Genomic DNA, 21,822 nt, shown 5'->3' on the forward strand with positions numbered 1-21,822 from the left:
AATTACTTGCTTGACTTCCCAAATAGACAAAAAATTCAAAAAATTATAAAGGGCTATAATAGTTTAGTGATTGATATTCATGTATGATATGTATTTCTTGAAAAGACATGTTTGATGGCTGCCCTTGATATGTGTTAGCTTTATTTCCCAAGTATCTACCTGAAAAGATGTATTTGTGATTGTTTTTGTGTCTAAGTGTGCATTTACATTATCTAATCAGTCACATCTGAATCATCAGAGTTTTTTTTATGCATTTGTAATCTATGAATTCATTTACCCAGGCCACTTTGACATTGTATGTTGTGATAATAACCGGGACAGGAATTGAAGGGCAAAGGTCATGCTTGCATGGATATGCTTAACAGGAGTCAATGTACAACATAAAACAATATCTTATCTACACCCTTCATCCTAACTAGGGCCTTTACTTTCTTTAATCCTCCTCTTTGCTTGTGCAGCTTTGTTTCTCTGTCTTGTCCTGGCTGTCCTCATTCCCAGCTGGACCCCAGTCCCTGCTGACTTTGTCTTGTCAGAGGATGATTTGTCCAAACAGAAACCAGTTGCTCAATGAATTCAGAAAGCAAGTGTGAGGCGGCAATAATTTGGCCATGTCCCCGACTGAGCTCATATGTTTGCCCTGTCATTGTTCCTCTCTGGTCCCTTTAGTCACGGCTGGGTTGATGCTTTCCTGTGTCCTCATCAGACACCGGGTTAATCACACCCCTGGGGAAGTTCCTATCTCCACTGACTGACTGTCTAAATGATCTGCAGCAGTCGTCACTGTCTTTCAGGCTGTACTTCTGAGCATGTAAATCAAATTGCTGTGAGCAAAGGTGTTTTTTTTTGGTGTGCAAGCACACGTCTGTGCAGAGGCAAGCTGAAATTTAGTGGTAGGAGTTGGTAAACTGTTCTCTTAATTATAATCTGTTGTGTTTACAGTCACGGCCAGCATTAGCCGCGGCAGATTTGTTCGGGTTCATACAGCAATAACGGTCAGTGAGGAGTTTCTAAATCAGCGTTTGAGATGCCTACACCAAGCAAACAAAGAGGTCTGTCTGTGTTTTAAATTCACTGTCTCCTAATGCATCCGAAGGTATGTGGATCAGTGTCTATTTTGGAACCACCCGTGGGTATTGAATTAGGCCACGAGGTTGCTGGATTTTCCCCCACTGGGTAAAAACAGCACACGTGAAGAAGTCAGATAACATTTAAAGGAGGGAAATTTTAAAAAAAACAAATCACATGATGCAATCAAAGTCTCCAATCACAATAATTAACATGACAACAAGATCACAAGTGGCAGCAATTATTCATTAGAAAAGCTTATGTTCAGAGATGGATGGTGCATAAAAAAACAACCGCTATCATGCATTATGGATGTACGCAGTTTAAAGAAAACATTCAGTTTCAACTTCTGCACTTGAAATGTTAAAAATCAGCAGTTTGTGTCATGGTTACTTTAACCAAATAGAAAACTAAATCACTCTGGATTGCATGTATTGATCTGTAGCACAGGTTAGCTCAGACTATAGTGCTGCATTCCAGCAATGACATATTTATGTCTCTTCTCCCTTTCTTCTCTTCTCTTCTCTTCTCTTCTCTTCTCTTCTCTTCTCTTCTCTTCTCTTCTCTTCTCTTCTCTTCTCTTCTCTTCTCTTCTCTTCTCTTCTCTTNTCTCTTCTCTTCTCTTCTCTTCTCTTCTCTTCTCTTCTCTTCTCTTCTCTTCTCTTCTCTTCTCTTCTCTTCTCTTCTCTTCTCTTCTCTTCTCCGCTGTGAGGCTCCTACGTAACTATAAAGAGATGGTATACTCGGGAGGATGCAGGAGAATCTCAGCCTGCAAACAGTCTGGCTGTCAGACCAGTGCAGTGGTGGCAGCATGTGGGATAGCGGGGGTTGTCCAGAGGAGGTGGGGTCTGTCCCATGTGTCGGCTGCCTGATGGAGAGAAGAGGGGCACAGCACAGTGAGTATGAAAGGACACAGAGTGCGATGCAGACAGAGACTGCAGACATGCAGCAACACAGAGCGGCATATATGTTTAAAGAGGCTGCAGCAGCGTGGGCTACTGATGAGGTAAGAAAGCACAGATGAGAACGGCTGCAACAAACGGAGCAGTTGTGTGTTGAATATTTCTTTCTGTGATGATATTATGAATGGATCTGTGCAGCGTAATGTTTGTGTGTGCATGTCACAAGATTATATATAAAAAAAAAAACAATGGAGGGGTGACTGTTTTCATATATCTCATTAGAATTCTTTCCACGTGCAATATTTGCATTTTAGTTCTCACCCCGTATGCAGCATTTCAACACATTTATTTCAGGAACCCTTACAATGCACTGTATTTGGAGAGTGTTTTCACAATGTCTTGCTTATGATTTATCTCTCCGTTTTTTCTAGGTGTGTTAAGAATGAGATCCTCGGACACGTAGCATTTCATACCTGTCAAGCATGTAACTGGACAGCAACCCCAAATGACTTTGTGGTCGAGTTTTCAGAGCCTCACCATGGTCTCTCTGTGGAATATTTATCTTCTCCTCCCCCTTTCCTTGCCTCTCTCACTTCATGTCAAAGCGTTAACTGGAGAAAATGTCAAAGAAGCGCAACAACCAGACACTGACACAGCAGTGCAGTTTTCACATGGACCTCATGGATCTGGTAATCCCATGATTGGACCTGATAATGCTGACTTCCTGGGTCTACCTTTGCCCTTATCGTCGTCTGAGGAAGCAGACAATCAAGGTGTGATTGGCGAATACAGTGATGTACAAGAGGGCACAGAAACCTCTCTGTTGTATCCAGATGAGAAGGGACCTATCATATCCCGACCCACAGGGAGTGCCACAGAAGATACTACTTCCAAGGAGAGAATACAAGTAACAAGGTCTTTATCAGTTAGTGTGCTATTTAACCCTACACAGGAACAAACAGTAGAGTATCAGTCTGCCGAGAGCAACACTGCATCTATGTTGCAGCCTACACAGACCGGAGAGACTCAGCCAACATTTCCAGCCTTGCAAAATGAGATGAATGAAAGCCAGCTACCGTTTCTTCTGTCTGGCTCACTCCCATCACACACACCAGAACAGAACTCAACTTCACTGTTGCCTGCTGGACCTGGGCCTGAGCATCCTACTCCACCACTAGCCACTGACAGCTGGGGATGGACTACTGGCATTTCTGTTAGCACACGGGGAGCAGGAGAGACACTGATTGATTTTACAGATCGTATTTTACACAGAGGAACTGTCAGCACAGAGGCAGACGGAGGTAAGAGTCTTGAATGAAATGGAACTGATTCAAAGCATCATCTATTTAACTAAGCCTGACACCAATCACAGTTTATACTTGCTATTCATACCTGATGTGAGTTTATTATGTCGCCCGCATTACCTCCAAAGACTCCAGACCTGTGTGTCACGGCAGTATTTGCGATATGTATTCTGCTCGCACACAGTTGTTCTACATTCACAGACTGGTTTGCATCATTTCACTCCCCCACAAGCTTTCACTTTCCCCAAAATTCTCTCTTCAAACCTCTTTCACTGTCTTGCTCTCTCAATCCTTTTAGCACAGATTCACCTATTTAGTTCTCCCCTATCTTGCTAGCGTAGAAACGTTTCATTCACTTTGCATTTAGTGTCCATTGCTGGTTACTGGATAATGTGGTACACACCTGCACACTGCAGTATTTACTATACTCACACACTGGCACTCGCTTGTCAAAGTAAATGATGTGTTGTGTCCGCAAGCATAGGGGGAGGAGGACTTTCACAGAACTGGGTGAGACGTTAGTCTTCCGTCTGCCTATGGATTTAATACCAGTCAATTTTCAACCGAACAGCACTTTGTTGAGTGACTGCACCAAATATTACCAAATACTTCTTCCTCTTCTTGTCTCACAAGAGGAACTGCAGGTTTAGATTAAAAACAGAGTGTAAATCCCGTGTTTAAAAGCTCTCCTACTGTTTGTTTGCGAGTCTTGTATTGACACAATCGCTTCTCTACTAATGGACGACTAGAAATAGGACACACTCCATTTATAACCAGTTGGTTCCCCGATTCAGATGGCTCGATACAGCTTACTCTGAACGTTGTTTCATCTACAGAACGAGATGCTTACATTATTTATCGGTTACACAATCACAGCCAGCTAGTTAAAAACCTTTGCGTATATATTATGGGAAGGATGCAACATCAAAGATAGCATCACACCTCCTGACCATGCTTAATAATAGCCTTACAAAATGAGAGCAGCAATGAGGTCAATACTGGCTAATCAACACACATTTCTCTCCCAGTCACTTTCACATGAACACATACACTCACAACTTGCTCGTGCTGCTGCTCTCCCTGTGACCCACTTAGAGATTCCCAGTTACAAGCCTGCTCTGTTTTATTATGGATTAACTTCACGCACGGCAGATTCCATCCTGCTCTCTTTTTTTTTTGACGAATTATATTCACTGGTTAGATTGTTATGTTCATCATCATGTTGTCATTGTTAAAACTGATCTTTAATTACACAAAAAAATTGATAACAAGAGTGTACAGTCACACTGGCAGTAAAGTGTGGCTGTATTCCCAGCACAGCAGTGTTTTGAGCTAAATGCTAACATGATGACGAGGTAAAATGCTGATATTCCCCATCTTATTTCAGAGTGTTAGCATTCTCTCTATATCTGTCAGCTAAAAACTATAAGTTGGCATATCTGTTTCATTGTAACATACTGTACTTGCTTTACAGATGACTCCAAGAATGACGACCTGCATGCCTCCAAGGCCAGTGGCACCGTCTTGCAGGATGGTAACACGGACACATCTGCCACACCATGCAAACCATCAAATCAGTCCTGGACTCCCACCTACCCAGATGACTTGACTCCCAACGAGCCCGTGCACCCCTCCCTGGCTCTCAGCCCTGCCCTTTTGGTGCCCCTGTACTCAGACTGGAACTCTGCACTCGCTACGTGGGGATTTGCGTGGGAAGCACACATCTATGGCCTGGGGTCCATCTTCGCTGTATTTGGCCTAATCTCCGTGGTCTGCCTGTTAGGCCTGCCCCTGCGCTGTCCCCCAGGAAGCGCCTACTTCACACTGCTACACTTGTTCATTCTGGCATTTGCAGGGATCCAAGCTTTCTGTTTGCTCTATGATGCTTACAGTTACCAAGATCGTCTTCCCCCTGTGGTCTCGCTGCTGCTGTCTGAGCTGCCATTGCCTTGTTTGATCTCAGCCTTCTCCTTGGCCTTCCTCCTACTTTCCTTGCGCTCACGCATGCATCTGTCACTGCCACTTGCTATTTCTACCTCATTCTCAGCCTTGCCCAAACCTTGCCTGTTGCTATGTGTGTCCTTGTTACAATTTATAGTCTCGCTAGGATGTGTTGGCATTCTCCAGCTCTTCCACAGCCTCCCGACTGTGATCCTGTTATTACCTCAGGGTATGTTTGTATGTCTCACCGTATTTCTCTCATGCTCCTACCTCATCTTTTACTGCTTAACACAAGTCAACACTAAGCACATTTATAGACTGAATGACAATGGAGAGAGCGGAGGATCCCCTGAGTTGACGCGACCTGCAGTGTGCCCTTTTGCCAAAGTAGAGGACTGGGATAGGGCTGCAGGAGCAGGAGTCGGAACGACCTTATGCTTGTTAGGATGTGGAGGCTTTCAGCTTTATGGAATCCTACATGCTTTTGGTTTTGGAGGGGTTGATGGCTATGGGTTCCGGCCATGGCCCTGGTGGGGCTACCAGGTAGGCTGCAGAATCTGTGAGGTTGGGGTTTGTCTGGGTTTGTCTCTCATTGGTACACACCCTTTATTCTGTCAGAGCAACTCCTCAATCAAGACCCTAACTCATCCCCGGCCAGGCACTTGGTCCCGTCTATCTTGCAGCTCCCCTGCACGAGGGCTCACCCTGCCGTCACAGGAGGATGCAAATTCTCCTGTCCTCTCTTCTCACAAGTCCTGGTCCCAGGGGAAGCAGGAAAAGCTGGTGGTCTGTGATGTTGTCAGCAAAGGACAGTCAGAAGCTCTTCCTCTTTGCTCAATAGCAGAAACTCCTGGAAATGGACTAAACTGTGTCCACAAGCCCAACCAAACCCACACTGTACTGCCTCTACCTACACCCCCTTGTCCACCCGACAAACCTAAAAACACAGATGAGACTCAGCTGTCTTCACTGGATAGTTTAGGTATAGAGACTGACTCTACTGTGGATCTGCGCCCTCCATCCCCAATAGACTTGTCCCGCAGTATCGACCAAGCTCTGTACAGTGAATCCCTATTCTCTCATAGTATTTTTGGTTTGCCAAGGCTGTTCCATACTTCATCAAGCCTTTCCCTGAGCTCTCCTAGTCAAAGCACATCAAAGGAGGGGCCCAGCTCTGTGGGAAATAGCTTTTACCGAACCTCTTCCTGTGGCGACGTGGATCAAGAGAATACCCTTTCCAGCTCCAGACCCTCCCAGCCACATGGCTGTTTGACATCTCATAGCAATGCACCAATATCACCAGAGCAATGGGATTGGAAGGGCAGCGTTACTGGCTCAACCCAGGGTCTGTGCAGCCACCCCAAAGAAACAGGAAAGCTGCGCTCACATTCCTGGGCCAACAGAGGGCAAAACTTTACCCAGAGCAGCCTCCCACGAGCAATCCCCCACCTGTCTTACCACAGGCGTTACCGAACCCTGAGCTTAGCCTCCCAGGACAGCCAAGGGTCTGGCCGATTGGCAGGGACTAAACACCTGAGTGAAAGCAAACAGCTGGAATGGGATCTGGCGGTACAAGCAGAGTTTGTCAATGTGTGCAGACAAATTGATGCTCTGAGTGTTTGCAGTGACACTATCGAATTGTAGAAATACAGATGATTTTGTACAGAACTAGCCTAATTTTGATTCGATTAGCTGGAGGGACTGAAATATACATCATAAAAATTTAATAACTATCTGAGCTAACGAAGGGGGACTGGACACTATTAATACAATATGTAGCTCTGAACCATTTTCTGTAAATAATGTACAACTGATGCTGTTTATAGCTTGGTTTTAAAGAGTAACTTCAGAGGCTGAAAGTGTTTTCAGCAACTTTACTGTTCTTTTTCTTGCAGTAATGTCCTTTTTAATGTTATAGCTGTATTCTAATTTCAGTATACATCCAGTTCAGTTTGACGTTCATGAATGTCAAGAATCAAACATCTGTTGCTAAATAGTGCCAACTGCTGTCAGGATGTTAACTGAAACAGGAATTTTAATGTTTGTGACACACTGAGCTTGAAAACAAAAATCTAAAAGTTTATGAAAAACATATAAAGCGTAGCCAGGGAACAACCTGAACTCCTAAAAATGAGGTAAACCCATTTAACCTCTCCCCTTTTTATATCCTTAGACACAATTTTCAACAAAAAAAAAAAAACATTGGTTACAGTATATAATAAATAATTGAAATATAACTTAGCTATACAATTTAGGAACAGAAATTTTGGCATGGTGTACTTTCCTTACACGTCATCATGGTTTTTTAGTGTGTTGTAGAAAACATGGAAAAAATGCATTAAAAAATGGGATGAATTTGTCTTCCCTGGTTTTGTATCACCTGCTCTACCAACAATTTGAGTGGTATTTTTGAAATGTTGTTAAAAAAAAATACATTTACAGTTGCAGTAATCGCCTCTTTTGAACTACTAGTGGATTCAAACTCTGGCAATCTGTATACGTTTACGGTTTCAATACATTTTTGACAGTGACATCATTGAGCATTAAAGGAAAACTCTGAAAATGAGAGAAAAAAATCCCCTACGCAGGAGCTGAGATGACGAACAAAGCCTTTTTGTCTTCCTAAAGTTCTAGGGAAATGAGAAAAAGTTTAGAATAACATCAAACTGTTCTTGTCAAAATTATCTTTATTCACTCAACACTATTTACAGTAAATATAATTTTGAATCCTTATGATGGACGATAATAGAAGACAGTGAGAATTATTGTGCTTTTGTAACCTTAAAGTAAGAAATGATCAAGAAACTGTCAAACATGCCAACCAGTACAAAGACCCATAAAACTGGTCACAGGTTACTGCAAAATTAGGAGCCACAGTTTAACTCTGAGCAGTATACTGTATGTAATACCAAAGATAGCATTTAAAACTAATACAGAAACTGGAGAAAAGCTTTTTGTTGATAAAGAAATAAATCTAAACTGGGCAAATGGTTTGTTACTACCCTACTCTACCGACTCTGTAGTCGTAGTTCATTGACTCAGTGTTTATTATTTTAAATACTGAGCCTGGAAAAAAAAGACAGATAATCACCTATATTAAAAATTATGTACAGTTATTAATGATGCATTTTTGCAATGTGAAATAATGGAAAAACACAACAAACCAGGATGGGGATGATGTATGAAAACTAAAGATGCTGTTTTGTCACTCAAACATTTTGTTGTCCAGAGTTTTCTACTGCAAATGAGATTAATAGAGTTCAAGGTGGGACTGCTCACGACTGCTCCTTTAAAGTGCTTCCCTATTTCGGACATGTATGTGACTTTTACAAATGTACAGCACCGAGCTCACGGTCTGGGAGTGAATTTACACACAGGGCGAACCGATCAGAACATCCAAACCCATAATAAAATGCACATTCTCACCTATCAGAGAGATAACTTTTCTTAAATAAAATCTAGCCAGTGCAGAAAGAAGAAAATCAGAACATAATTGTACTGTATGTATGCTCTTGGTCTTAAATATGATCAACCTTTTCTGAAAATAAAAACAGTATCTGGCTGTAAGATTTGCTGTATTCTCTTCTGTATTCAATTCAGCTGCCAGACAGGCCTCTCATTACATTAGCGATGATAAGCTAACCTGAGTTTTTTTTTTTTCGTGAAAGGGATCAGCAGAATAGTTGATTACATTACCCCACTTTACACCTTGGCCAGAGCAGACAGATAAAGACTTCATGTGCTGAAACATGACCTTCCTCTTTAACCCTACCCTTTGACCCTGTCCTCTTTGGCTCTTTGAACTTAGAGAGGATTGATTTGTTTAGCTTTGGAGGGGACAGAGATGGGACAAACAAGAGGAAGGGAAGAGGTCACAAAAAAGTAGCGTCAGACTTCAGAGCGTTGATGCCACGACAGCGTTTTATAGCTCGATCACATGCGCCCAGATCTGCTCACAGCAGCCGGGGCCGGGACGTTAGGTCCTGATCGAGCGTTTCCTCTTCCTCCCGCCTCAGTAAAGCCGCTTCTCATAACTGCATTTGGAATAGAAAAAAAAAAGGAAATCGTAAGGATGCATTTTACTGCTAAAAGAACTGTCTTTAAAGGAGACGAGTTAAAAGAAATGAGAAGATGGAGGTGTCGTAACTGCATGGATGTACTTACATGGCACAAAAGAATATCTAATGTGATAGCATGGGTAAGAAAAGAGGAAGAAAGAAGACAATTTTGATGTCGCTAATTACACTCAATGTGACAGTAAAAGGTTTCTGACAAAGAAGCAGAATACAAGGGAAGTTTGTATGTGTCCTTGTTGTTGTGTTTCAACAGGAAAGATAGGAACCAGGTAATGGAAGGCTTCACCTAAACATCACTACAACAACATATTTAGACAGTAGAAAGAGGGAAAGAGGCACATGGATAAAGAAGGAGGAGTTACTAGAAGCCAAAGGTCACAGGTCAGACTTACGAATGGAGGCCGTGGACTCCTCCCTCCATCTGAGCAGACATGGTTCTCTTTTCAAACTTTAACTCACCAGAGTACATCATTGACCTGGGACCAACACAAACAGTTCACACTTGCCAAAAACCTTCACATGATAAGAAAAAAAAATAAAAATACAGGAAGAACAATTTCACACTTACCGTAAAATGGACAAACTCTTGGCTCCTATGTCCTGACAGCCGTGTTGGATACCAGCGATTAGGTAAGGAACAAACTTATGGATGGAGCCTTTATCTTGTACTGATCCTGAGACACCTTGAGCCACCTTCACCTTATCTCCCTCACTGGACACACAAATACAATTCACATAGAGTGCAAGATAAATGTGTCACAGCTATATATGTTTCCAGAATAAGTGTAGAGCCTCTGTAACCTCACTCCCGCACCTAAAGTAACGCTTCTGACTGTTATTTTTCTCCATAGCATCCAAGGAGCCCATTCCTCTGTACTTTTTCAGACGTACGCCGTCTGAAAAGAAATATTCTCCCGGAGCTTCGGTGGTTGCCGCAAGCAATGACCCCATCATCACTGAGGACGAAAATGGGGAAACAATTACCCCAAAATACTGCTTTTTGTTTTCTGTTTGTTAGAAGAAATATACACTGACTTAGAAACAGGAGAATATTGTCTCCTTGTACCTGTAGATGCTCCCAGGGCCAGAGCCTTTACCACATGCCCAACAGTTTGAATGCCTCCATCAGCGATTACCGGCACTCCAAAGCGTCTGGCATACTCTGCAACCTTGTAAACTGATGTACCTTGGGGCCGTCCACATGCCATCACTGAGGAATAAGAGCATGATATAATGGGGCAGCAAATTATACAACTGAAACCAATAGATTAATATTCTTCTTTAGGTTTATCACATGTGAACTAATTTGCTGTCTCCGTTTTACATGGAAAGAGGCAGTCTTATTGACTTTCCGGATGTACAAGATGTTATTCTGAGCAATGCTGCACTCTTTATCATACCTTCCTGGGTGATACAGATAGAGCCACACCCCATGCCGACCCTCAGGGCATCCACGCCGGCATCTATGAGGTTTTTAGCCTGAGCGGCTGTCACCACTAGAGAGAGACAGAGGCACAGAAAAGGACTGATTGAAGAAGAAACTGCCAAAGTACAAAGGGCTTTCAGAGAAGACAAATGCAGAGGAATGAGAAAAAAAGGTTGAGCTCACCATTTCCTCCAACCACCTGTAGCTCAGGATATTTCTGTTTGATGTAGTTGATCATGTTGATCTGATACACCGAGTTTCCTTGGGATGAGTCCTGTACATAAGAACATTGCAAAGACATTTCTCATATGGAAAACCCCAAAGCGATTATATTCATCTGATGAATCCAGTTCATTTACTAGAATCTAAATCAGATCGCAGTCAAAACTTACCAGGACCACCACATCCACCCCTGCCTGCATGAGGAGGTCCAGTCTGTACTTGTCGTCCTCCCTGGTACCGATAGCAGCTCCACACAGCAGCTGTTTGCGGGAGTCCTTAGAAGCCAGAGGATAATCTCTGTTCTTCTTTAAATCAGTCCTAGCAATAATGGCTACCAGCTCATCGCTGTCATTTACTATAGGAAGCTTACCTAGGAGAATCAGATGGCATTGTGTGTTAAAGAAGACAGACAACCCTATTAGTCCAAATGTGGATTACTTCCTTTACACCAGCATGACCTTCTTAAAGATTTACCTTTTTTGCTACGCTGAAGTATATCATTAGCCTCTTTCAGTGTGACTCCAGCTGGTGCAACAACTAGATCTTCCCTTTTTGTCATTGCCTGAACAGGAAAGTAAGAAAACCGTGAACAGTGTATCGTGGAAGCTGTAGACTTATTTAGCATCATCTGTATTACATCCCTGAAGACGTACTATTTCTTGCAGAAACATAACAACAGTCACACACCCACCTCCTCCAGAGGTCTGCCATGATCCTTCTCAGAAAGAAAATCTATATCTCTGGAGGTGACTATGCCGACCAGCTTGCTGCCCATCTTGCCCGTCTCTGTAACTGGGATCCCAGAGAAGCCATGGCGGATCTTAGCCTCAAACACGTCCCCTACTGTCTGATGGGGACTCATTACCACCGGGTCTGTAATGAAGCCCTGCTCAAATTTCTGTTAAAAACAAACACACAGTTGTTAAGGGAGACTTCAGTTGAGGTCTATCTGATGTTACAGATGATTTTCTTTGTCTTCTGTAAGCTCATGTCATCTTACCTTGACTTTGCGCACCTCATTGGCCTGGAACTCAGCAGTGCAGTTATGATGAATTATTCCAATCCCTCCCATTAGCTGAAACCAGCCAATTAGAGAAAGTGGGAGAAAAAAAACACATCATAAAAAACATTAAAAGGTGTACTTTCCGCAGTCTGTGCAACAAGAGGATGCTATACTGTGTGAGCAACTGGGTATGATGTATGTGACAGTGCATGCGCAGTGTTTGTACTCACTGCCATGGCAATGGCCATCGATGACTCCGTGACTGTATCCATAGGAGATGAAATAAGAGGTGTCTTCAGGGTAATCTTTCTTGTCAATGCAGAGGTTAGATCCTAAAAAGTAGAACGCATTTGGAAACAGAAATGCTATCTCACAACACTGAGCAACATTTTCAGCAAACTGAAAGTCTGAAATATATTCTTAAATGTTGTATTATGATATAAAATTGCTCCAAACGTGCCTGCATTGATGTTGCAATGCAGGTGCAGCACAGAGGCAACATATTTATTAACCAACTGTTGGAAGTTTGTAGTAATTTTCCCATGCAATGAAGCTACAAGCCAGTTTGGACACATCAGAGGCCGACTTGCTGAGTTTACCTGATGCTCAGTGTTAAATGACGCAGGTGTGTGTCTGTTTTGAACACCTGCTATCCAGCAGTAACCCATGTGGCCTAGGCATGAAATTAATTTAATGTCCCCGCAGAGCTTGAAAAGATGAAAACAAAGCACGGCAAATAAACAGCCCTGTGCTCAGGCACCCTTATCTCAAGAACATAGCAAAGAGGTAGGAATTCATTTCAAGGATTACAGCAAAGCCTTAATGACAGCAACATAAAATAGGAGTAAACATGATCATTTTTTAATGAGGACAAGAGCATGCTTGTTGTCTAGAGGAATAACATGCTGGGATTTAACAAGAAAAACATTGGATACATATTCTACACAAAGGCACACTGTTGTCGCTTTGCTTGAAATTATTTTTCCAAAGAAATTGCTCTTTTCTTGCAACCAACTAAATCTGCAACCACAACAGAAATTACAGCTGTGATTTAACCAGCAGTGCAGAAAATGTGTATGAAGCCAAATGATGCACCATGGAACAGTAGGTGTAACATGTCAGAGTGTGATGATACTTACCACCTCATCAGAAGTAAAATCTATGAAACCAGGGAGGATCAAGAAGTCACTGAAAGGAGGGAAGAAACAAATGCAATGAGCAGGTGATGAGAAGTTCAGATTTGGAACTGGAAAGTATTCCATCCATCCATCCATTATCTATACACCGCTTAATCCTCACTAGGGTCATGGGGGGGCTGGAGTCTATCCCAGCTGACTCAGGGCGAAGGCAGGGGACACCCTGGACAAGTCACTGGAAAGTATTGCTAAATTTAATTAATCACCAATAAACACATCAGCAGCTATCATTTATAGATGTGTTTGTGAACTCTCTCCCTTCCTACAAAGCAACATTTTTTTTTTTGAATTAGTTAACTGTGCAGAAATAATCTGTCAGCATTTCACCCCAGGGAAATCTTCTACATTTATCCTCTGCACACTGATAAACCCCACACATAGCCTCCATTAAGGAGACTACACTGACACCCATGAACACACTGATACGTGCACACACACACACAAACGCACACTCGTACTGCTTTTAATGTCTGTGACACCACTCAGAGCCATCCTTGAAAGTAGAATTACTCATAATAATCCCTCCCTGTAAAACCTAAGCACATGTGTCATCACTGATATTAATAAACATTTAATGGGAGACATTGCATAACTCTGTGTACATCTGTTTCTGTATGTGCTCACATATCGTTTGTGTCCATGCATTTGTGTCAGTGTGTTAGTGACACCATAAATGAGTCAGTAAAAGGTGAGCCTTTTCTAAAATTAGCATGTCCTACTTGTATGTGAGCCCATCACCGATAGCAAAAAGTTGTTGTGCTGTGAGTCCGTCCTCAGGAACGTAACCAGTGCCTCCACTGATCAAGTAGTCAGCCATGCTGAAACATCAGAACACATGCACAGGCAAATTGACATTCGTTACAGATTTTTTCTTTTTGCAGATTTGACATACTTGAATACATATTTCATTGACTATTTTGGCACAGACATCTGTCCAATAATCCAGAAAGCTGCAAGCAGTGTATTTTATTTAAGAGAAAATGAGACTTGTTAAGATAAATAACATGTTTGTTTGTTAAGACAATATCCAAATCACTTTATTGCTTGTGCAAACCGTGGATGTTGCTCATTGCTCTCTCGACCTCTGTTTCTTACACACATGATCCTATTACCAATGTGGGACAGGAGACAGGAAACGCTAACAAAAGGAGTCCGTCCTTGTCAATGGAAACTCCTTCTGTACACCAATGACGGCAGTACAGTAGGTAAGAGGATTTGGTTGGCTGCCCAGGTAGCTGATAAATGGCTTGTAAAAACACACAGCCAGCGCTACTAGAAAGTGAAAACATCTAAGCTGGTGCTGGAGATGCAATTTCCAGAAATTACAAGGCTTCGCACAATCATCTCTGCAGACCGCAAAAGGTCGTGACCTTAGAGGGATGATATACTGATGTACACCGTGAGACTGACCTCTCTGGTTCGTATCCAGCTTGGATACGCGTGGCGCTGTATCTCTGCGCTGCAGTCTCATGCCCGTGTCCATGTGGTGTTGGGTGTGCAAAGGCTCCGAAAGGGTGAGGCTGTTCCCCTTCTCTATTTGGAATGCGGGGCCTTGCTGGTTCCATGTCTCCTACAATCCTTCGGTAGTCGATTTGGTAAGTGTCTCTCTCCCCATCTCCAAACCGGTCATAACCATGACCCTCCATCTCTAGGAAATCCAGGGCTCCGACCTCCACAGGGCCCCACCACCTCACGCACACAAACACACACACACACAAACGCACACTCGTCAAGCACTTCTGACTTGTTTCATACACATAAATAGAATCACACCCTCACACTCCAAGCAAACAGTGGCCTCAGCAGATCCCGAGAGACGCAGTCGATTTGTTGTTCAGTTAGAAGCACGAATAAACACACGGTGCTTCCAGCGCATGTTCACACAAACACCTTTCATGCACACCTGACATTAGAGGGAGCTGTCTGGATGTCTGCTTTGTTGCCTGTGCAGCAGTTAAACCAAAAATGATCAAAAGGTACGGTCTCATAAATTCAGGTTTTGCAGCAGTATGGTTAAAAACTTCTCGTTGTTTAAAAAAAAAAAAAAAAAAAACTCACAGGAGATGCAGGAACAAACGATCCTTAATTCAGTGTTGGTTGCCCACTGGAGAGTTTGTATTCCAGTTTGTCAGCAGCCATCCTTAGTGGACATTTAGGGCCTCAGGCAGCAGGGGGTGGGGGCAGAGTTTGTAGTTAACCTGTTGATGGAGGCAACTGTCTCGGCACACCAAATTGCAAAAGCCCTGTAAGTTCCCGGCTGGAGTCGCGAACAGCCGCTGGGGACGAGAGTCAGCTCTTGCTCAGAGCGGCAGCGATTCGTCCCCCTGGAAGCCCAGCGCTGCTTGGTTATCCCTAAGGCTGGGAGCTTCTCTCCACTCTGTTCTCCCGGTGCCTGCTGAGCTTAACTCTGTTTCTGACAGTAGCAGACGTCACTCTCCCACAAAGAGGATTGGGAGCATTAATGCAGGATGGGGTGGGGTGAGATGGGTGTGTACGGTGGAGTGAGGCAGTCCTATCGTCCTACTGCCTCAGGAAGAGAAGGAAGGGTCAAGATGACACTTGAACACTTTTCCCTCCGAGGATTACCATGGTGTGAAGGTGTGTGTGTGTGTGTGTGTGTGTGTGTGTTTGCAGCGCTCAAGAAGACAGAGCTGTGAATGAGACAAAGGTCAAAACCCCAGAATACTGTTACGTGGCAAGCTTCGCTCTTACAAGACAGAGAAAGAAGAGACAGACATTCACAAGTCTGTGTTTGTATAGACAGGACCAACTAGTAAAACAACATGCGATATAATTAATTTGTTGCTCTGTAGTTCAGGAGTGGCATATCTCCCAAGGCAAATGTTTCTTCTGTGACTAAGAAAACAAACACAAGGAGATTTTAAGAGTTTACAAGTACTGACGATTATATATAATGGTGTGATTTAGCTGAAGAAAGTTTTAATACTATCTGTTCTGTCTCTTCGGGAGTGGTTTTTTTTAGTTTTCAGTCACTTTATTATTCTGTGAGAGTGTTGACTAACAGACACATACATTAAACTGAGACAACTATGTTGCCTGGGATGCCCTCGACGCCATCATCTGCAGGTGACTGACTGACTGCTTGTGACAGTTACTGAGGGATTGAACCAGAAAAGCCTCTTATACAGTCTCTGTCTCTCTCCCACCCACAAGCCTCCTCCCCCTGCCTCACAATATGAACAAAACAGAAAACTTATTAGTGATAAATTAAACCATAGCACCAACACAACATGTATTGCTTTCTGAGCTAAAAACAAAAGGATGAGGAGATCAAACTTTTTTTTCTGAAACTCCCCCAAACTTTATTAACAAGAGGTTGTGTAAAACAGTCTTACAAAATGTCAACAAACTACAGAATCATTTATGAAAAAAAATATTTATATATATTTATATATATATACAATCGTCCTCAAATGTATTTTTACCCTTCCATTAAAAAAAAGGCAAAAATCACAATAGTCACTCAAATAACTAGAAACTGAAAAAACAAATGTTTTAAAAATTGTTTTCAACCACAATTCAAAGAAATGTCTTATTTCACTAAATTATAATTTTGAAAAGAATAATTTAAAAAAACAAAAAACAAACGAAACTGTCCTGGAGAAATTAGAGCCCTTTGCTGATGAGCAATGGATCAAAAATCAGAATAGCTGTCAACAGGTGCAGAAGTCTGATTGAGAGTTACAGAAAACACTTGATTGCAGTGATTGGCTCAAAGGGTTGTTTAACAAAATATTAGTTTACGGCTACTTAGGGCTGCAAGGTGGTGCAGTTGGTAGCACTGTTGCCTCACAGCAAGAAGGTTCGCGTCCCGGTGGGGCCACCGGGATCTTTCTGTGTGGAGTTTGCATGTTCTCCCCGTGCAGCGTGGGTTCTCTCTGGGTTCTCTGACTTCCTCCCACAAGGTCCAAAAACATGTTGAGGTTAATTGGTGATTCAAAATTGTCTGTAGGTGTGAATGTGAGTGTGCTTGGTTGTCTGTCTCTAAGTGTAGCCCTGTGATAGACTGGTGACCTGTCCAGGGTGTCCCCTGCCTTCACCCTAAGTCAGCTGGGATAGACTCCAGCCCCCCATGACCCTAGTGAGGATTAAGCGGTGTATAGATAGTGGATGGATGGACAAGGTGGTTAGCACCGTTGCATTGCAGCTAGAAGATCCCCAGTTTGCGTCCCGGTGAGGACACCTGGGATCTTTCTGTGTGGTGTTTGCATGTTCTCTGTGTTCTCTGGCTTCCTCCCACAGTCCAAAAACATGTTGTGACCCTAGTGAGGATTGAATGGTGTGTAGAAGATGGATGGGTCCCATCATGCTTGTTTTTTTTTGGTTTTTTTATACTTCTGTTGAACCACAGTTCAAAAGTGATGTCGTGATTTTCGAAATTTTTTTATTAATTATTACTTTTGTTATATCAACTTATCTCAGTGACAGCTACTGTTTTTTTTTCTCCCTTCTTTCACGGGAGGGTATGAATAAATTTGAGGACGACATACATAAATATATATTTTACATTTTGTATAAAAAAGTGGAAGAAGCTGAGGAAGTCTTTGACACTTTTGTGCTCAAAGTGCAGGAAGGTCGCCACTGCTTTGGAATTAGCCACCTGAGGGAAGAAGAAAGTAAACTTAAAAACTAGAGTAGCTTGTCAGAGATGAATCCATGTTTGAATACTTCAACAAGAGCAAATCTTACCAGGCCTCTCCACTAGCCTGGGGTGATGTTTTTTAAGGGCGTCATAGAAGGCGGCTTTGACCACGTCTCCTCCTGAACGTAATGTCTTTTGGTAGATGACTCTCATTTGGCCATAGCTTGTTGTTTTAGCTTCAATCGCAGAGTAGGCTTCAGGATGGACCATGTCTCCAAGCTCTTCTGCTATTGCCAACACCTCGGAAACGGATTGTATTAGAACTGCCCGGTTTTCATCGACGAACTTGGCTGTTCGTCAATGGAGAAGAATGAAAGAATGCACATGAAACAACAAGATGAAATGCTGGACTTTACCCTTCATAAACTTGAATTACTTTGCATGTCAAGGACAATCAGTGCAATAAAATTAATCAGTGATACACACCTTTGTCTGCAACAGTCAGATTTTTTGTAGGAACACTGACAGGATTCTGCTGGTAAATGAAGGAAAACTCAGTTCATATTGTAACAAATCTGGCACTGGTTTTGGTTTATTCACTGTGACCACATGTGGTATAAACTTTGAGAATTTTATGTCTATTGTCCATCTAGGTTATGTGTATTTTGAGTAGTGGTGGTTGAGTAGCAAAAATGATTTAAATATATTACTTTTTTTTCTCTTATGATCTCAATGAGACTTAATTAAACAAAGCTACATTTTCTTTTCAATAAATAAGCATCAATTAGACATACCTTCACTCGGATGGGATGATCAACGGTATCATTTGACTGTTCTGAAAAAGACAAATAAATACCTGAGTGGCTTTTTACTGTGGAAAGTAAGTACAAGAATGAGAATGGCCCACAAACAGGATTGAGCAACCTACTTCGCATCCGGGGAGCAGACCTGAATACCACATTGTTGTTGAAATGCTGATGGCTCTGTGGCGACGCCTAAACCACGGAGAACAAAAATGAATATGAGGAAGAAAGATGCCACTTAGAAGCATTCTCTGTAAATTACAATGAATTACATAATCAATACCATATTTAATTTTCTGAAATGGCATTTTAAGTTGTACCAATTGTGTCAACACTTGATAGACCGCACCAGGAACATCCTTCTCGTGCTGTGACAGCACAGATTCAGTGACTTCACGGCAGCCTGAAACAAAGTACACCGTGTATTAATGTAAAGCTGCGTCACATAAATGCATGTACTGTAGGCTCGTCGTTGAATTTTTAAACAAAGACTCCCAAAGCTACTGTGACACTGAGCATGTATGTTACCATGACAAACACATACATTCAAAGGTTGGCCTCTCAGATGGATTCTCATTCCAACACCTCTTCATCAGGTCAATCAGGTCTTTCAACCCCTCTACCTCCATCTGTTCAATTGTCTCACATGGAGGTCTGTCTCCCATGGGGATCCTCAGTTCCACACGAGGACGATCAGCCGCTAAAGTACAGGCAATACAATAAAGACATGCATCAAAATGTACAGGCACAGCTGAGTGTGACACATGCTGTGTACATTCTGCTTGGTTTAGCTGCAAAGTGATGCATTATGAGAGAAACAAACAGATTTCAATTTCTCTGAATGAAATATTGTCAAAGTTGTCAAAAGTTAGAGAAAATGACCCGTACCTGGATAAGGCTCTTCACCATTCAAAATAGACCAGAGAAGGACACCGTAGCTGATGAAGAGCAAAAAGAGAGGAGATTTCAGATTATATGTCCACACTGTTAAAGTTTCATTTATTTTTTAATGATATAGCATTCCTAAAAGTATTTGTTTAGTGTTTACCTGTATACGTCAAAAGCACGAACGGGTTTATATGATATATCAAAAGACTCAGGAGGCATGTACTTATATGAGCCTCCAACCACTCCTGTCATTTCTGTGTTGCTGGTCAAAGCACTGGTGGACACCATGGACAGACCAAAGTCTGCCACCTTCAAAATAAGAAAGGAAATATCGCAGTAAACAGGCAACTAAGCTGAGTTTTATATTTAATATAAAGATGTGTGTGGATGGTCCTTTACCTTGGCGTTGAGGTCATCATTTAGCAGTACATTGCATGGCTTTAGGTCCTGGTGCAAAATTTTCTTCTGATGGAGAAAGTTCATTCCTAGAGCCACGTGGTGGGCGAAGCGGAAGGCCAGGGGCCACGGCGGAGGGCCAGACAGGTCCTTCTGCAGGGTCTGAATAGATCCTCTTCCCATGAACTCCATGACTATTCCCCGTTGCATGGACGGACCTCCTTTTGGTGGGTATCCCTCATAAATTCCACAACGCCTCAGCACATACGGACAGGCAGCTTCATCCATGTGATTAGCCTCCTGACACAGTGACATGACGGCACTGGAATGACACAGATGACGGTTAGAAGGAGCACTGAGGTGAGCAGGAGGTAGAGAGAAAGTAAAAGAGACAACTTTTTGGGAATGCATGACTTCAGAATTTTAAACAAGTCTCCAGAAAAATGTCAGATACCCATCAGCATGATGAATTAACTTAATGGCCACGTCAAACCCCCAGTCCTTGTGCCTGGCCTTGTAGACTTTACCAAATCCCCCTGCGCCAATGAACTTCCAGTCCTCCAAGCTTTCATTACCAACCGGCTCAGACCTACGACTCTGCAGTGCCATCTCCTGCTGAACTCAGGAAGAAAACCTGTAAATCGTTTTAAAAATAATAACAATATGAAGAAAGTGATAAAGAGATTAGACATAAATAAGTTGCTTAGTGCCTGCTTATGTATTTGTTTTTGAACACTACAAGGTGATTACTGCATGCACTGTGTCCTTGCTTTTGAAATAAAATGAGAGCAGGAACAAGTTTAGTGCACAAAGATAGTGACACATTTCCCACCAGTGTTATTGCCGTCTTCTCAGTGTAATATTAAAATGAGAACACCTACTCACCATATATCCCCTCGAGTTTGTCCACATGAAGTTTGACGAGTTACTCCATACCAAAGCTGAGGGGAAACAAGACGGCACAGGTTCTAGCTTCCTGTCCCTGCACTCTGAGCTGCCTGTACAGGGCGTGGTTTAACGTGAAGAAAACTTGGTCAAAGTGTACACAGACTGCATGAACTGCAGGTTTACACAACAGTATGAAGCCCCACTTCTTGTTGGAATAACAACACCCACAAATGTTGACTCACTGTTTTTAAAGTGGCTGTGAAAATACTGTGAAGCATTTTTCAGTTTCCTGAGGTGAGCGAGATCAGTTAGAGGAAGTTAGAGAGGGTGTTTTTGTTTTTTTTGTGTTCTCTGAATGTATGGAGGTGTGAAAACAATATGCAAAATAAGTGCATATATTGCAGACCTGGTGGTTTATTATCTGTCTATCCTCTTATCAGACAAGTTCAGCCTGCTCTTATCTTTTTATTTGCCCCAGAAATTCAATTTTGTCTCTGTGTGAGGAAGTAAGTTGAGTCACTACAGAGGTTGAACATAAACATGAATGAGGAACTGAGCCAACAATGGTAAAAATACATGTGGTAAGTGATGATTATTACAGTAAAATTCCCTATTGTTAAAAATTTAAGCTATAAATTGTAAAATAAATAAATTCTGTTTGCACATTTGAGGGTAATGCTGATTATGTACACAACTGTAAATGTGCATATGCTTGATTGCACTGAGTATTTATTTACTCCTTCCTTGCTACTTCCTAATGATGCTTTCTCGTGACTGTTTGTTTCACCTCTCGGTTTCTCCTTTGCATGCTCTCTCCAGCACATGCAAAACAAAAGCCACGTTATAGGAGTGTTTCCAATGCAAATGATTAATATCAAACGCCGCCCTGCAAAAGCCCGAAGCCAAAGCATTCTTCTGTGTCTGACGCCCGTGAACACGACACCGTGGGTCCAAATCTCACGTGCACAATCGCACATGTAAGCCCCCCTTTCATTAAGTGAGCTTAGGAGTGTTTTCACTCACATCCCATGCTGCCTCGCTGCCTCAGCCGGCATCGATAGGCGCGGTCTGCTCTCCATTTCCATTCCCCTCTCCCCTCCCTCGTCTCC

The 21,822-nt window shown here is 42.5% G+C and overlaps 3 protein-coding genes across 4 annotated transcripts; 1 reads left to right on the top strand and 2 right to left on the bottom strand.

Annotated features, from left to right (window-relative positions):
• Positions 1–2,505: 2,505 nt before the first annotated feature.
• Positions 2,506–6,856, top strand: LOC103368196 (proline-rich transmembrane protein 4-like). The gene is made up of 2 exons (XM_008296477.1): positions 2,506–3,268; positions 4,746–6,856. The coding sequence occupies exons 1-2, from the start codon at positions 2,506–2,508 to the stop codon at positions 6,854–6,856; spliced, it is 2,874 nt and encodes a 957-aa protein (XP_008294699.1).
• Positions 6,857–9,224: 2,368 nt separating this feature from the next.
• On the bottom strand, positions 9,225–14,859 carry impdh1a (IMP (inosine 5'-monophosphate) dehydrogenase 1a). Its single transcript, XM_008296478.1, has 15 exons — positions 14,546–14,859; positions 13,855–13,953; positions 13,079–13,127; positions 12,170–12,271; positions 11,937–12,011; positions 11,628–11,834; positions 11,411–11,498; positions 11,107–11,306; positions 10,898–10,988; positions 10,689–10,784; positions 10,355–10,498; positions 10,103–10,244; positions 9,857–10,000; positions 9,681–9,764; positions 9,225–9,246 (listed from the first exon to the last, which is right to left on the bottom strand). The coding sequence occupies exons 1-15, from the start codon at positions 14,779–14,781 to the stop codon at positions 9,225–9,227; spliced, it is 1,779 nt and encodes a 592-aa protein (XP_008294700.1). The 5' UTR covers positions 14,782–14,859.
• Positions 14,860–17,523: 2,664 nt separating this feature from the next.
• LOC103368198 (receptor-interacting serine/threonine-protein kinase 3-like) lies at positions 17,524–20,815 on the bottom strand. 2 transcript variants are annotated; one of them, XM_008296480.1, is made up of 12 exons: positions 20,711–20,815; positions 20,280–20,459; positions 19,829–20,147; positions 19,590–19,738; positions 19,430–19,479; positions 19,086–19,241; positions 18,862–18,944; positions 18,667–18,733; positions 18,533–18,573; positions 18,225–18,270; positions 17,846–18,088; positions 17,524–17,756 (listed from the first exon to the last, which is right to left on the bottom strand). In XM_008296480.1, exons 2-12 carry the CDS (start codon positions 20,432–20,434, stop codon positions 17,749–17,751), a joined length of 1,317 nt encoding a protein of 438 aa, XP_008294702.1. In that variant the 5' UTR covers positions 20,435–20,459; positions 20,711–20,815; the 3' UTR covers positions 17,524–17,748. The 2 variants fall into 2 exon arrangements, with proteins under 2 accessions (XP_008294702.1, XP_008294701.1); XM_008296479.1 differs by having other exon boundaries at positions 18,225–18,273.
• Between the last annotated feature and the right edge of the window lie 1,007 nt (positions 20,816–21,822).

Source organism: Stegastes partitus, unplaced genomic scaffold, assembly GCF_000690725.1.
Source record: "Stegastes partitus isolate 25-593 unplaced genomic scaffold, Stegastes_partitus-1.0.2 Scaffold1131, whole genome shotgun sequence".
NCBI lineage: Eukaryota > Metazoa > Chordata > Actinopteri > Pomacentridae > Stegastes > Stegastes partitus.